The sequence below is a fragment of the Stegodyphus dumicola genome, chromosome 3, assembly GCF_044657685.1.
Source record: "Stegodyphus dumicola isolate Sdum_Otavi_A_Nest chromosome 3, ASM4465768v1".
Lineage (NCBI taxonomy): Eukaryota > Metazoa > Arthropoda > Arachnida > Araneae > Eresidae > Stegodyphus > Stegodyphus dumicola.
Genome location: NC_140770.1, coordinates 256223609 through 256240355, shown reverse-complemented (window position 1 = coordinate 256240355; position 16747 = coordinate 256223609). Strand labels below are relative to the sequence as shown.

The following is a 16747-nucleotide window of genomic DNA, read 5'->3' as shown; positions in this document are numbered from 1 at the left end:
TTTGCTCAGACAAGGTGAAGGATTTGTGTAGGCTTCTTTTTTTTTTTTTTTTTTTCCCTGTTCTCATGTTATACAAAAATTTTGGGGGGGGGTCAAGATGTTGTAAGCAGTGTTGCTGAAGTATTTAGGCTAAAAGACGATGGAAAATAGAAATATGCAGTATTGAAAAAACATGTTTAAATCTGTTTTAACTTCCCTACGTGGTCCCATTGTTGAAAGTTTATTTAATTACATAGAGGATTTTAGAATTTAGAACATCCTTGCACATTGATAACTTAGATGGTATGCAGACTGTGAAATATTATTATTGTTATGCAAAAATACACATAAAGCTGTTCAGAAAAATTCCTTGAAGTCTGTATTGATAATGATTTCAAGAATAATTCATTCAATACCGGATAGCTCACCAAAATGCTGTACGCATTTTTCATCTGCAGTGCTTAATATGCATACTTAAAATTCTAATGTATACTTTAAATTAATATGCATACTTCAAATTCTAAAGTATACTTTAAATTAATATGCATATTTCAAATTCTTTAATCTAATACTTATTGTGGCAAGCTAAATGAATTCGTCTGTCACGAGGATCACGTGCGCAGATGCATTACGTCTACATATTCTTTTCTGTTTGATAAATAGTTGCATTAAAGATTTTGTAGAATAAGAAATGGCATGGTAAATAAATGTTGTTTTTTTAAAAAGTGTCAGCTCAGATTTTTGAACCAATAAGTTACTTATTAAGCAACATAATTGGCGAGCCTAGACAGCATGAATGTCACAGGGTGACATTATTGATTTCGACACTTGATAATTTACGAAAATAAGAGAAGTTCCTAGGTGGAAACATGGAGGATTTAGAAATACTAAAACAGAAGTGGAAAGCAATTAGGAGTGCACTTACGAAACAGCTAATAAATTGGAAGAACTGATACGATCAGATTCTCCGGATTTGGACGATATAGAAATTTCTTTAGATCAACTTTCAGAGAAACATAAATCTTTACGAAATACAGATGACTCTTTTTTGGAACTTCTACAGAAAAAAGGCTGTACTCAAGAAGAAAACGAAAGGGAATTTAGTGCAGCTCAAGAATATTATGATAAATTATCTAAGTTGAAAGTAAAAGCCAACAGAAAAAAGGATAAGTGTTCACAGCCTTCTACTGGTTCAACGAATAGAGGTTCTTCATCAGGAATAGTTACGACCGCAAAACGGAAACCGACAGAGATCGAACTGGTGAAGTTCGATGGAGACCCCCAAAACTGGTTGACGTTTTGGACGAGGTTTAGTAAAATACATGAAGATACTCGCATCGACCGGAGAGACAAGTTTCATTATCATAATAACAATAATACAAGAATAATAATAACAACCATTTTAAGGATTTGACTGTATCAGAAATAGCTTTAATGTTATTAATACAAAAAGAGTCGTTTAATGGTGAAACAGATGATAAGCTAAGACGACTCAGACCATTTGTAGATAGTGAGGGTCTAATAAGAGCTAAGTCTAATGTTGCTTATCGTGACGACTCTAGCAGCTTTGAGTTCTCCATCATATTACCTTCTGAACATCCAGTCGTCAAATTATTGATATTAAATGCACACAAAGATTTGTTGCATGCAGGTACTACATTGTTGATGTCGCATTTAAGAGAAAGATACTGGATCTTAAAATCACATAAAACTATAACAAACTGTATAAGAAAATGTGTAACATGTCAGAGACTTAAGGCTAAAAGAGGTGAGACAGTCCCAGGCGTTTAACCAAATGATAGGGTTCGTGATTCAGCCATTTTTGAAATCGTAGGATGTGATCTTGCAGGACCCTTGCATTTAAAGGATGGACGAAACCCATATATTGTCCTCTTCACCTGTGTGGTTTATCATGCTATCCATATGGAACTGGTTACCTCATTAACAATTGAATAATTTTTTCAGGCTTTAAGGCATTTTATAGCACATCGTGGACGCTCTACCACCATAGATTCCGATAATGGGACAAATTTTGTGGGTGCAGAGAGAGTTCTGCAAACCATTGACTGCCTCTGCTCTAAAGCTGCTGAAAAGAGAATACAAAAGAAATTTAATCCTCCATCCGCCGCTTGGTGGGGTGGATGGTGGGAGCGTTTAATACAAATTGTAAAACAAATATTGAGAAAAATTTTAGGTTTTGCTTCTCTTGGTTATGAAGAGTTACTCACCGTCTTGTGCGATTGTGAAAGAATTGTCAACTCAAGACCACTGACGTACATGTCTGTCGATATTGAAGATCTCTTCCCTTTAACTCCGGAAAAATTTCTGCATGAAACTCCACAGTCAGGTATACCTGATATTGACAATGTGGACAAGGAAAAATTGAGTAAATTGAGTAGAGGATCTAAGTATCTCCAGAGAATGAGAGAATTGTTAAGAGAGATTTCACTCTGAATATCTAGGGCAATTAAGACAACAGTCTACTAGAAATTACCAGAATTATTTTTTTCTGTTTGATAAATAGTTGCATTTAAGATTTTTTATAATAAGAAATGGCGTGGAAAATAAATGTTGGTTTTTTAAAAAGTGTCAGCTCAGATTTTCGAACCTATAAGTTACTTATTAAGCAATACTTATAATGATTATAAGGTTTAGTGAAAAGCCATTGTGTATTTCAAAATGTCTTACTAGTCCTACTGAACATTTATTTGTTAACAAAGAAAAATATAAATGCAGCAGTTCTCAGAAATTCGTCCCCCCCAAAAAAAAAATAACCTTGGCAATTATTTTTTTAAATGCTGAGAAATGGAAAAGGTAAACAACTGTATGAAATGATGCAGCAAAACATAAACTATTTTTAATAAAACTTTAAAAAATTTATTTGTTTCACTAATGAAACTATTTGAAAATAAGTTTTTCACATTAATATTCTTAATTATTTAAAAATAATATCACATTTTTACCTCACGATAGTTTTCAGGAGTTTTGAAATTGGATCGTAGTCGCTTGGTATTGTATATTTTATTTATTTGATTTGTTAGTGTTATAACTGACTTGTGCAAGCCTTTTGGTATACTTTGTGGAACATGAGGAAATAGAATTTGTTAACCCCCCCCAAAGTGTAAAATAATAATCATAAAGACTTGCGAACATGTTTAGTAATTATGTATATATCTGAAATAAAATTGATTTGATATGTATTTAACATAATTTATTTTGTTAGCCATATACTAATAAAAATAAAGGATATTATAATTAAAATGTTACTATATGCTAAATAAGGATGTTATAATTAAAGTAAACTTAACCAAAGTCCTCTGGTATCATTTATATAAATCTCATAATACACAATTTGTTATAAATATTGTATAAAATCCCAAAAGTAATTAATTTAAATAAATATTTGTGTGTTCCTGATTAGGATGATTTACAAGTAAATGGTTGATTTTTTTTAATTAAGAATAATCATCAGCTAGTTATGTTCAAAAAAAAATTCTATTTGGACATTACCTAATTCATTTTTTTTTGACAGAGGGGTTAATACTTTAATATACTGTATTATATATATGACATTTGAAAATAGAATTATGTTCCACTTTATGAATTCATGCTTTATGAAATCTTATAAAGATAATAACCAAGATTTTTTTAATCCAAAATAAAACAATCTGAAGTACACTATTGTCATGCTGTGCAGTTTTTGGCAGCAAAATTCAAATTAATACTTCAACTTTTCTTATGCAATTCCACTTTATGAATTACTGTTAATGCATTAATTTGCAGAGCTTATGTATTTGTGTATTTTTTTTTTAAACTTGAAAGTATTGATAGCATTTAATATGATATAGATTTAGTCCCATATGGTCTATAGTTGTATTAGTCTAATTTATGTATTTCTCAGTGTATATCTCCCATAAAAATAATATTTACACTTAGAATAACAGAGACAAATATGCATATTTATAAGTATATTTTTGTTGATCAATTTTACTAAATGAAAATTATGCATACAGTCATTTCTTTGTATGCCTTTATTGAAAAGGAAACTTTTTTTGATTATTAAGGCATCAGAGGAGCAATTCCATGTTTTTTTAATTCCTCTTTTCATTTAGGTTCCCACGATGGCTATTGATAAGGTTGAAATGTACAATAATACAACAATAATTCCAGATGAAGTTTTAGCTCATCGCTTAGGCTTAGTTCCAATCAATGTTGATCCTCGTGTGTTTCAATTTAAAAATCCAGGTAAAACAATTTAAAATTTCAAGTTTTCAAAAGAGCAGGCCCGTGTTTCTTATCTCTTAGTTTTAGTTCCCCTCTTTTCACAATATGCTGTTGGATTGGTTCTATAAAATGAAAATTTTCATTTATTTGAGATGGAAGTGCTAGATCTAATTAAGATGGCATATTTACAGAAGTATGATTCATTTATTTATTTCTAATATTTGACAGAAATTTGTCTGAAATGAAAGCTTGCAGGAATTAAAACTATTTAATTTGCAGTAGGTGTGCATTTTTTTACCATCTAAATCTTAACATCTGTTTCATTTACAAAATAATATTGAATGCTTAAGAATTTTATGTATTTGCATAATTTCCATATAAATGTTGGAGAAATTTAAGTACTTATATATTAACTGTTGCATGCTATTTCTCTGGAATTGTTAGTTATAACAGTTGATATGTAAATGTACCTATGTAATCGTAAAAGCACAATAATAAATAAGTCAGAAAATGATCACTAATTTAGTCTTTCTTCAAAAAAATTTCCACTATTTTTAGTTTATGTGTCCTTATCTATGTTATATTTTCATTATAAGCTTTCATGGTATTCAAATTAATGTACTCAATTCTTGGACTCTTTGTTGTAACTTTAAAAAAAATGGCTAACTTTTGTTTTCATGATGTGACAAATTGTAGAGACTTGTAATAACAAAATTAAGGGGGGGGGATAAAAAATAAAAAAGGAAATCCAAGATAGAGCAAATGGAGGAAGATTAAATGTGCAGTTTAAAAATGATGGATACGGTTACACATCCTTGCAACAGCTAGCCAGATGTTTATTGGCAAATTTTTCACTAGCAAAATTATAATATGTCATTACTGACAAAATATTGTTTATGAAAATCACAAGTATCAGTTCGTACATAAATACTGTAAAAGCCTGGCAATCCAGTCTAAGGATGTAGCATTTCTAAAATGCTAACTTTTGTTAATTTTTTGGTGTATTTTCTCACTTGTTACTAAATGTATTGAAATTTTAAATTCATTTTCTGACAATCATTCTTCATAACTGAAACTATTTGGAATTTTTAAAATAAAGAAACTTTAACTGAACTTTTAATTTTTGTCTACAAGTTTGGATTTTAAAACTTATTCTTGAAAATCTGAGAAGTTTATATAGCTATCTGAACCATTCCCTTTTTCAAGAAATCAAGATTTCAGACCTTTATTATGTATAGTCTATGCATATATGTTTGGCATGTTAAATTACAAATTAATATAAGTTATCTTAGTAGGTTATATTAATATAACCTACTAAGATATTATTAATCTTAGTTAGTTGGGTTTCATTTACTTTTACTAATAATTATTTTAATTTGTGGGCCTTTTCTATTTTCTCATATTTCTCTCACATTTTCTCTCCAGGATGTAAACGAGTTAAATTGCACGAGAGTATTTAATTCAAAGCACTATTGTTTGCTAAAATCACTCAGATTTTGCAACACTTGCACTTTGTATGGAATCATTTTGAGCTTCTTTCTCAAAATTCTCCAGGCAGTGGGCTGAAAAATCTCCACTTCACGAATTTTCCTCTGCGTTGATTTTCCTGGGCTTCATTGAATGGCAGTGTGAACTCTATCTGCGACTCCTTGTGATACAGTCGGTCCTCCAGGTCTTTTGCATAAACAGTGTGCAGTTTTAAATTTTTCATGCCATTGATAGATAGATTTTCTAGTTGAATGTTCTTATCAGAATTGTGATTGAATGCCATAGCACAGCAGTTACGGATTCCGTTTTGCTAAATTCAAGGACACAAAAAGTCTTCTCCACTGCAGGTGCCGCTTTTTCGACTGACTAGGACACGCATACTATTGCTATGTTACTTCCATCAGGTGTGAGACACAAACTTTTAAGAGTACATCTATCTTACGATATTCTGAGGTGGTGTGTGTCTTTGTCTGTTACTGTTTTACAGCATCTGGAAAGTATATACAGTCAAAAGTCGTTAATCTGGGCACCCATAATCCGGACCTCAAAGCTACAAACTTTCTGCGCATGCGTCAATGCATAATGCATTCACACATGCGCACAATACGTTTTCGCATGCACGCTTAATGTATAAAGGACGTATAAGCTAAGCTAAAATTATCTAATTATCTATTTCATTTAATGTTGTAGATTGCATTGTTCCTTAATCTTCGAATTAGATCCGGCTTATTATTTTTTGCAGACTGTTAGAGCAAATTTATAGAAGTAAGCTTAACTTTCGATTATGTCAAAAAGAATTTCCGATTCTGGAGCTGCCAAAGGATCTACAAAGCAAAAGCATGTTTCGATGTCCATCAAACAAAAAGTGGAATTGCTGCAAAAATTGGATAACGTCATATTCTTTGTTTCTCTAATCATTTCGAAATCTGTTTATCAACTTTACGCTGCTCTGCGGGAGAACGTCGCGATGTGCAATGAACTGGATGTTGATCTGTCAGCACTATCCTTATCTTCAGGGCAGATGTTTTTATTTTATTCGGCTTATAGTTCCTTACTAAATGTAGTATTTCATCTCGATGTACTCTGTCTTTGATATGATTTAAGTCAAATTCCTCGTCATCATAAATATCATGAATGCACATCAAATAGTTTTCTGGTTGCAATTTTTTAATTCCGACTATGCGTAATGTATGCTTTACGCATGCGCGCATTGAGAGAAATGTTTAATAAAGTAAACAAATAAATATAAAGCTTTTTTTTTTTTTTTTTTTTTTTTTTGTAAATTTTGATTTCCTTTAGATCATAATTGCTCTTTATTTCATAAATTACGGTTTCATATTTTTAATTTTATAATTTCTGCATGCCATCTTACCAGATTTAGACTGATGATCAATAATCCGGAAAAACCGATAATCCGGAATTGCCGAAGTCCCGACAAGTCCGGATTAAAGACTTTTGACTGTACTTCTTTATAAATCACCCAGTCTAATGTAGAAAATCACATGTAAAAAATATTCTAACATAGTAAGGCATGTCCATATGGTTACATTCTATGGTATTCTAAATTCATGTTACATTGCCTATGTAAGCAGTTTGAAAGAGAAGATAGTTTTCTGTCTTCTGGGATGTTTCTATTCAAAATATGAATTTATTTTTATTTAAAAGTAAAATAAATAAATAAATATTGGTTAATCTCAATGCGTATTATTTATTCATAGTCTTATGCATTTGAATTATAAATTTTGTTTTTATTTTATAACCTAAAACAGATGATGATAATGTAACTGAAGAAGATACCCTTGTATTTGAGCTCAAAGTAAAGTGTACACGCAAACCAAATGCTACAAAGGATGTTTGTGCTCCAGATGACATAATGTATAATCATTCGAGAGGTAAATCTTTTTAGAAAATTTTCTAAAACAAAACATATTATTCCTAACATAACGTAATGCTAAATTTTTATGTGTTAATTGTAGCATGAATTTGGTATCAAATTTTCCATTCTTGTATTTATTTATGGAAGGTTTGAAAAAGGAAGTTCATAAATGAAATATTATTATCAAAGTATTAAAAAGAATTACAGGGTGCTATACTGAGGTTTGTCTCATACTAAATTGCATTTGGCATGGCTCTGAATAAGCATTATGTAATTATAATTATGCATAAATACAAACATAAGTAAATTCAGTAATTTAAAAACATAAGTAAATTCAGCTTTTCAATTTAAGCCACATCAGAAAATTTGAAAATAGTTCAGATGTCGTATATGCAGAAATAAGCTTAATTTAAAAATGGCAAAGAAAAACTGATTTTATATACCTGAAATCAGCTGGCTGAAATTTTCCATACTGTCTTTATATGATCACGTGCTGTCTTCATATGATCATTTTTGGCTGCAGAATATTTTTATTTGCTATTGTAATAATATGGCTTTGCCAATTGTTTTACTTCAATGTTTTTTTTTTTTTTTTTTTTTTTTTCCAGAATTCAAATTCAGTTTCTTTAACTTATATTTTTTGTTTTGCAGTGTATTCTCGAGATATGAAATTTGTACCCCTTACAAACCAACAGAGAATGGTAAATTATTCTATTGTTTTAGGAAAATTGATTTATATTTTTAATTTTAGCTTGTGTTATTAAAACATTGTTTTTACATGTGTACTATGTTTCTGTAATTCTAAACTAATGAGTGGACTGTATAAAAAGAGAACTAACAACATTATTAATGTTAATTACTACATTCAATACTAGAACATGCTCTGATATGTTGCTTAGCCAAATCCAGATGGCCAAGTGAGAATTTCTACAATAGAACTAACTAAATGTGTTGCCGTCCATTAAAAATCCAAATTTCGATATGAAAATTATAAACATACAATTTAACAGCTTGAAGAACAACTAATTCTACAGTCCAGATATGAACACTAATAGGTAATTTTCATCATTAATATATAATATAAAATAATATAAGCAGATAATCGTGAAATGCAGTATGAAATAATGTAAACATTATAAAAATATAAACTAATTCATTACTCTGGTGACCTACATTAAACGAGTAAATAGTATTTCCGTCTCTGTGTCTTTGAAGAGCCTAATATTATAATTATTCCATGATGCACAATTAAGTGATGAAGAGAGAGTGTTGAAAAGCATGGCCTTGTAGAATTTCAAGATGTTTTCTTCTGCTCATCTTCTTAAGTCGAACCAGTCTGCCACAGCATAGAAATGATGATGAATCCACCTATCAAGCATCCAAGAGATCTACTGATTGCTAAACAAGAAGAGATTGTAAAGTGCTAAAGGACATGCAAGCAAGCCCAAATGTCAGTTTATGTTGCTTTCATTCATACAGGAGAGAGTATATTGTGTTCAATAAATTTTGCATAAATTTAATTAGAAGTAGAATGTATAAACTATTATTTATTAAGGTACGTCAAAAGAGCTTGGTGTTATTGATGGTTTCATGTATTTGCTTTTAAGACTTAGAATATGTTATCTGTGGGTATGTGAGTTTAGGGTGCAGCCCGGTCTACTTTGCCAAACAAAGTTTGCCTTATGACCCTATACGGGCTACGCCACTGTGGGTATGTATATATGTATGAATTGTTAACCACTTGAGAACCATCGCACGGAGAATGGAGTGCAGCCATGGAACCGAACCCCCTGAAATGGAATGCCGCCACCGTCCCACGCATTTTTAAAAATTAAGCCTACTTTTACAAAAAAATTCATATAAAATCAGCATTTTAATATAGTAACCTCAATTTTTGAAGTTACGTATGTAATATATGAATTATTAATATGTAATAATATAAAGAGTATCACATTAACAGAAATAAATTAAACGTGTAATACTTAAATTATAACTATAAGCATGAAAACAAATACTATACACATGACAACAAAATTACAACTATGAAATGTAAAAGAAAATTAAACAATAATTATCTGTAAGTAATTAAATTCCAATTTAATAATTCTGCTCTGTGTGGGAAAAATTCAAAACGAGAATCGACAAACAGGATAATGGCGGCTTTTATCGCCAAGTATATGCTGAGCAAGTAAGATGCATCATGCATTGGGAAAGCTGATACCTTTCCCCTTCTGTAATAAAGCTGTAAAGTTACTTTTTAATTAACCAAGAAAGTCTATGTTAGGTTTTAAAATAAATATAAAAAAGTACAACTGGTGTGAGATTTTCCCTCACAGAAGTTCGATGACGTTACACCTGCTATGATCAGATAGATGCGTTTAACCACATTCTTCTAGCAACAAAGAAGAAAGGAAACATTGAGCTGGATGCATTTCCCCACATCCTAATAACAAAAAACGCAAAGAATAAAAATGAAGACAACAACAACAACAAAATCCTAACGAAATAAACACCCCAGTGTATCTCTTTCACTTAAAGAGCTGTGATTCCCAGGTTATTTACACTAATAAATCTATCAAAACCAGGAGCACAGAACAGAAACTGATGCTCATGCAGGAAGGTCAAAAGCCACATGACTTAACCGAAGTGAAAACCGTTACCATTTAGCATCATCTACTGGCATTTAAAAATTCAAATAAATCATTCTGTTTTCAAGTTATGTATAAGTAACGCTAGGCTGTAGAGATTGATCAGAGCTTTTCGCAGATATGCGACGCTGGGCTGATAAGAGTGGAATCGTTGCATCGCGTATACGCGATGCTGGTCCTGAACAGGTTAAAAGTGGTTGCTTATATTGCATTTGATTGACTATGTGTTTAAATATATTTTGGATTGTTGTAAATGATCCAGCTTTTATACATATATAAATAAAATTTGGAAAATAATACATGGATAATGGTAATCTGTTTCAGTATGAAGATATAAAGCCTGTACATGATGACATTTTGCTTGCGGTATTGAAACCAGGGCATGTAAGTTTTTTGAGAATTCTACTATGACTTATACGAGATCTGAAATTTCTGTTGATTTCCAGTTCTGATGCTTCATAATTTTTTAATGAGAAGTGTTTGATTTTTCAAAGTATTGTCAACATCATATAGCCTAATTCAGAAGTCAAACAACAAAAATCAGCGTTATATTTACAAAATTTTTTGCAAAATTCCTCAGCAAACTGAGGGATTAGCCATGGGAAGCCCCCTCAGTCCCATCCTGGCTGATATCTACATGCATTATTATGAATCAAAATTTTTGAAACTTTAAACTTCCCAGCATGGTTCCGCTACGTAGACGATACTTTTACTCTGTTTGAAGGTAATAAAGATGATTTAAATAAAGTTCTTTCAACAATGAATTCTATTGATCCTGCTATTCAGTTCACTTTTGAACTTGAGACTTGCAATTCTCTTCCGTTTCTCGACATTCTGGTCACACGTAACACATCCAACTTCAGTACTACGGTTTACCGTAAACTTTCATCGGTTTGCCTTCCACCATACTTTAAATCATGTCATCCGACTAAACAAAAGTTAGCTTCATTTTATTCCTATGTTTTCCGTGCTCTTCAGGTTTGCTCCTCCAAACTAGCCCTTGATGAAGAACTAAATTATTTAAAAGCAATAGCTATTGACAGGGGCTTTCCACCCAACATTATTAATCAAGCAGTTAAAAAATTCTCATCTCAACACACTAAAAGGCACACTCTTGTTTTAGGAGATTATAAAAATTCGCACATATTTTGCAGAAATTTAACTTTCGGGTTGTTTATTCTCCCATCAATAAAATTCCGAGTTCCATACTCAAGGACCCCATTCTGGATATGAATTCCTGGGGTATTTATAGGATTCCTTGCCAGTGTGGTTTAATTTACATTGGCCAAACTAAGAGAGCCTTAAAATTTCGCGTCAAGGAACATGAGGCATATGTTAGAAAAACGGAAACACAGAAGTCTTCTGTTGCTCAACATTGTTGGTCCGAAAACCACACTTTCAGTTTTTCTGCTGCCAAAATTATTCAAAAAACATCTTCCATTGGAGAACTGGATTTTCTAGAGGCATTTCACATTCATAAAAATCTTTCTGTTCTAGTTAACGATCCTAATTCCAATCCAAATTTGCCTTCGGCCTTTAAAGAAATTATGTTTTAGTTCTGGTTTCACCAACAGATGGCGCCACTTGCTTATTCTTGTCCAGGCTTTCTTATCTAATCATTATTTCCTATCTTGTTCATTTGCGGTTTTGCAGCTGAAAATGGTGGTTCGGTAAAATTACGAAACTAGTCCTGTGAAAATTTTGTAAATATAACACTGATTTTTGTTGTTTGACTTCTGAATTAGTATTTATTCGGCATGTTATTGTGTCTTAATCATATAGCCTATGATATTTAGTTGTTCTTGGGTGTATTTTTCCCTAAATTATCTTAACCTGCTACCCCTATGATTTGGATTTGTATCACTTACATTTGGGATGTCTAATGCTACCCAAACCAAACTTTGTGTAATTTACTAGAAGGCTCATTTTTCATATATTTTTTTTTTTAAACAGCATAACACAGATTTTAAAACCAGGAATATCATTTGCAAATCAAATTACAAACTAAGATTAAAATTATAAAGATTCTATAAATACGGTACTAAGTCCAAGATCCAAACTCGTCGGATCCGGATATTTTATCATCAGTTTAAATCTCATCAGATGGCATGTAAAACTTATAAAATTAAAAATATGAATTGGAGATTTATGAAATAATGAAGCATTTGTGATCTAAAGACTATCAAAATATACAAAAATAATGTTAATATTTATTTGTTTACTTTATTAAACATTTCCCTCAGTGTAAGTTGTTTCATTTTTTGTGCTAATACTTTCTCTTTAATTCTACAGATAAATCTAATTTTTTGTTCAAGTCCTGGAATTGCTGTGTCGAGAATTCTGACTAACTTATCAATTGGAATTTTTTCATTTTCAATAACCTCTATGTCACTTTCTTCACTAGTGGTAGTTTCCGTATCTGGAACCATACTACGGATTTCGCCAGTCATTAATTGATCGATGATTGAGAAGCATTGTCATCACAATGAAAAACTTCTTTTATATCATCTTAATTTATGCTCGAAGTTGTGCACTACTTTTTCCGATTACGAAACGTTTACACTAGTGCGTTCCTGCAGCATTCGCACATGCTAAAATTGTTAGTTTTGCTTTGGAATCTTTGACACCAGTTGAAGCCATTTCGGTAAAGATTGCTAAGGTATTTCACAGTACATATTGCCGGAAAAGGCAAATTTCATCAGTGTTGTAAATTTGTTGAGATAACTTTTCACCATTAGTGAATTCAATAAATTCATCTGCAAACTCTTCAGCAGCTTCAGTATCAGCTGTCATCAGATTGGCGACTGAAGACAAGTTGTTTCGCTAAATTTTGTCTTGCTTGTATCGCGCACTAAGGTAATTAAGCCTAAATTGTATTTTTTTTTAAATTTATTTATTATACTTATGTCTGTTTCTTGCAGATGGTTAAGGCTGAGTCCTGAATAAATAAATTCTCACATATACTTACGGCTAATCAAGGGCCGGCACTTAACATCTTACCGCCTGATGCGGTATCATTTGGTAACAGAATAGTATTAGCCACTTTTTCATTGAATAGTGTTAAAACTATATCTTTAGCTGCTGGTAATATAAAGTTTTCTTCAATAGTGTGAGCCTACCCAGTCTTAGCAATTTTTAGGCTTAGCTTCCAAAGCTTTTTCACTTGAAGTAACAAAACCTTTCATTACTTGTCTACTATTTTTGAACTCCAATAACTTCCTCTTAAAATTGGAATTTTTTCGTTTTCAATAACCTGTATGTTTTAAGTCGGCATACTTAGGTCTTTTAAAACTGTCTTTTAAGAAATGATGGTTTCATACTTTAATTGGATAATAGTTCACTGCAAATAACACATTGATGTTGAGGGTCCATTTCATCTCCAATCCAAATAAATCTAAATAATAAATAACTTTCATTATATTTTCTAGAACCAATTTTTCTTTTCAATGTAAATAGTGCTAGTAGAGTGTCCAGGATCCATCACCTGCGAATCGTCACTTTTCCACTTATTCTATCCTAGCCATTTTTCCACTTATTCCATTCTAGCCTTTTTTGCATTTTGAAAAATCTAGGGTTGTTTTATTATTTTTTCACAAATATTTAAATGCACAATATATTACAAGGTCTTCAAAAACAGACAACTATATTCTCAGATCGTATAAAATGTATGGAATACAAAGCAACAAGAAAACAAAATACCTGCTGTTAGAGACAGCAAACCAACGTAAAAAATGATTCTCATTGAAAATGGAGCAATATGAACCTCGAAATGGCAACATAAAGTGTTGTTGACATGTCAATAAATTGATAAAATCGAAGAGAATTAATGAGATTCTATTATCTTATTAATAGGAATTTTATTTCCTATTAAATACAGCATTCATTTTTATCACTCCTTTTAAAAACATCATTTAAGACAAATTTTGTTATGTGGACGGCTAAAAGAATATTTGTGAAATGTAAACATGGAAGAACCATGAAAACTGCCAGCGACTTTGACCTTGAACAAAGCTCAGATCGCATAAAGTTACAAGTGTAGAGAAGAAACTCAATCAAGATGTTGAGGTTTTAATTTTTGAATTTAATAGTTAAAAATACTTTGCTTCCTTGCGTACCACCTATTTTTCTCTTGCGTACCGCTGGTTGAGAACCCCTGACATACGAGCTTTAAAATGGCTTAATGTAGAAAGTGATGTTGCTTTGAATACTTTGATATCTTGCAAGCTTGCTTCAGGTTGTTAGTCCTTTCATTATTCTCAAAGTTTTTGTCATGTAGTTATCTGTTAGTAGCTATTATCTTTATTATTATTATTATTAATGATACTGTTGAGCCGACAGAATTATGAATCCTTCTTTATAATTCATGAACCTTTGCATTCATTTGCCTGTGACTAAATTTGAATAATTAATTTTATTGCTAAATAAACAATTTTCCCACATGCATAACATGTAGGAAAATTGTTTATTTTTGGCAATAGCAAAAATAATATAATATGCTTTATATTTTTTCATAAATGCATTTTCTTTGAACCAAAGTAGGAAAGTAGTGAAAATTTCTACTAACATGCATATTACCCACTTACATTACTTAAGACAGCCTTTGTATATACAGTGGAACCTCAAGATACGAGCACCTTTATATAGGAGAAGTTCGAGATGCGAGGAAAGTATGAGCGAAAAATTTTCTCTAAATACGAGCAAATGAGCCAGGCTGTTGGTATGCGTGGCGCCATTTCCTAATCCAGCTCGATTCGGGAATCTCCTCGTCAGATCACTCATTATCCTTTGATCTACATGTTTGTGCACTTGTGAGTTAATTGTTTATTACATTTAATGTGAAAATAATTATTTCACGATGCCTCCTAAGAAGATTTTTACCTCAGATAGTGCTGCAAAGAAAATAAGGAAACCATGGCCATTGAAATTAAGAAAGAAATCATAGAGAAACATAATCATGGTGTAAGAGTGACGGAATTGGCAAAGACTTATAACCTTTCAACGTCGATGATCTGCACTATTCTGAAAAGCAAAAAGAAATCAAGAAACTTGATGTGGCCAAAGGAATTATCATTACTTCCTAGCACCGTCCAAAACTCCCAGAAGATGTTGAGAATCTGTTTTTGGTGTGGATTAATGAGAGGGAGTTAAAAGGTCGGTGTTGGAAGCTATTATAAACATAAACTACGGTTATATTATTTACCAGTGTTATTTATTAAAAAAATTTACTTTTATGTTGAAATTTTTGGGGGTGTGGAACGGATTAACTGGATTTCCATTATTTTCAATGGGGAAGTTTGGTTTTAGATACGAGAAGTTCGCTATACGAGTTCAATGCTGGAACGAATTAAACTCATATCTCAAAGTTCCATTGTATTTGTGTTACAGATATTTTGAAAATTTTATTGAAGTGCAATCTTAGAAAAATTGATTTCTACTAAATACAAATATTTTAGAAACATAAGTAGGAATGTACCAAAAATATTAAATGCTTTTTATTATTATATTAAAAAATTTTGTAATATATTTTTTTTAAATATGAAATAGTAATGGAAAATTAGATAAGACACAGAATAAACAATTTTGATTGCAGGTGATATGAGCAATGCATAATACAACATTTTATCTTTAAAATTGTATTCGTTTTGATCTTTATCATCAAGTGTAGAAGGTAAATTTATAGATCTGTAAAGTTTTATCCCAACTAATTGATGTTTTAGCTGTATATTAAGTGGCATTATTATTATTTTTTTCCTTTAAGCTCCTACTGTAGTTATTTTGGTAATTTGATAATATTTTAGTAATTTATTTTACCTTTTTTTTCCCTGCAGGAGATTGACTTAAAAGCATACTGTTTTAAAAATATCGGTAAAGAACATGCAAAATTTTCACCTGTTGGTATGTGGAAAAAAAGAAAAAAAAAAACCTTTAATTTTTTTTTTTTCTTTTTTTTTTTCTTTTTAATTTTTATTTTGTGCATAGTATGATTTTATGAATATACTAATTCACATATTTAATGTTTTAGTTAATGCATCATATCGACTACATCCTCAAATCAAATTAAAAGAGGAAATTGTTAATGAACAAGCTCATACATTAGCTAGTTGTTTTCCACCTGGTGTTATCAGAATATCAAAAAAGAAAGGTAATATTTTAGTAAAAAATAATTAAACATTTTTCTTGTTTATTATTTAGTCAGTATTATTTTTAATGCATTTTTCGAAGCAAGAACAATTTATGATAGTGAACACAATATTGAAAAATAAAAGCTGTAATTTGTAAATTTTAATATACATGGATATGTGTACAATTTAAATCATAGATATAATGGTAATTAATGGTTATAATAAGAAAATTTTGTTTGTTCTTTGGTGCTCACTTTAACCGAGTTCTTTTGCACCCTTATTTAATTAATTCTTAAATAAAATCTATTTAATAGCATATATTAAATGTGTTATTTTACTTAATTTTTTTGTGCTAATTTGCTAGTTTTTATTTCTATATTAGCTAATAAATAACAGATGAAATAAAATTT

General features: G+C 30.9%; 1 protein-coding gene across 2 annotated transcripts in view; it reads left to right on the top strand.

Moving 5' to 3' along the window:
* Polr1C (RNA polymerase I and III subunit C) overlaps positions 1-16747 on the top strand; it is a 45925-nt gene that overhangs the window by 18284 nt on the left and 10894 nt on the right. For both annotated transcript variants that reach the window (XM_035352693.2, XM_035352694.2), the window contains 6 exons: positions 4092-4224; positions 7461-7583; positions 8219-8268; positions 10540-10599; positions 16044-16110; positions 16238-16357. In XM_035352693.2, the coding sequence (XP_035208584.1) occupies positions 4092-4224; positions 7461-7583; positions 8219-8268; positions 10540-10599; positions 16044-16110; positions 16238-16357 (553 nt within the window). The remainder of the gene's footprint in view (positions 1-4091; positions 4225-7460; positions 7584-8218; positions 8269-10539; positions 10600-16043; positions 16111-16237; positions 16358-16747) is intronic.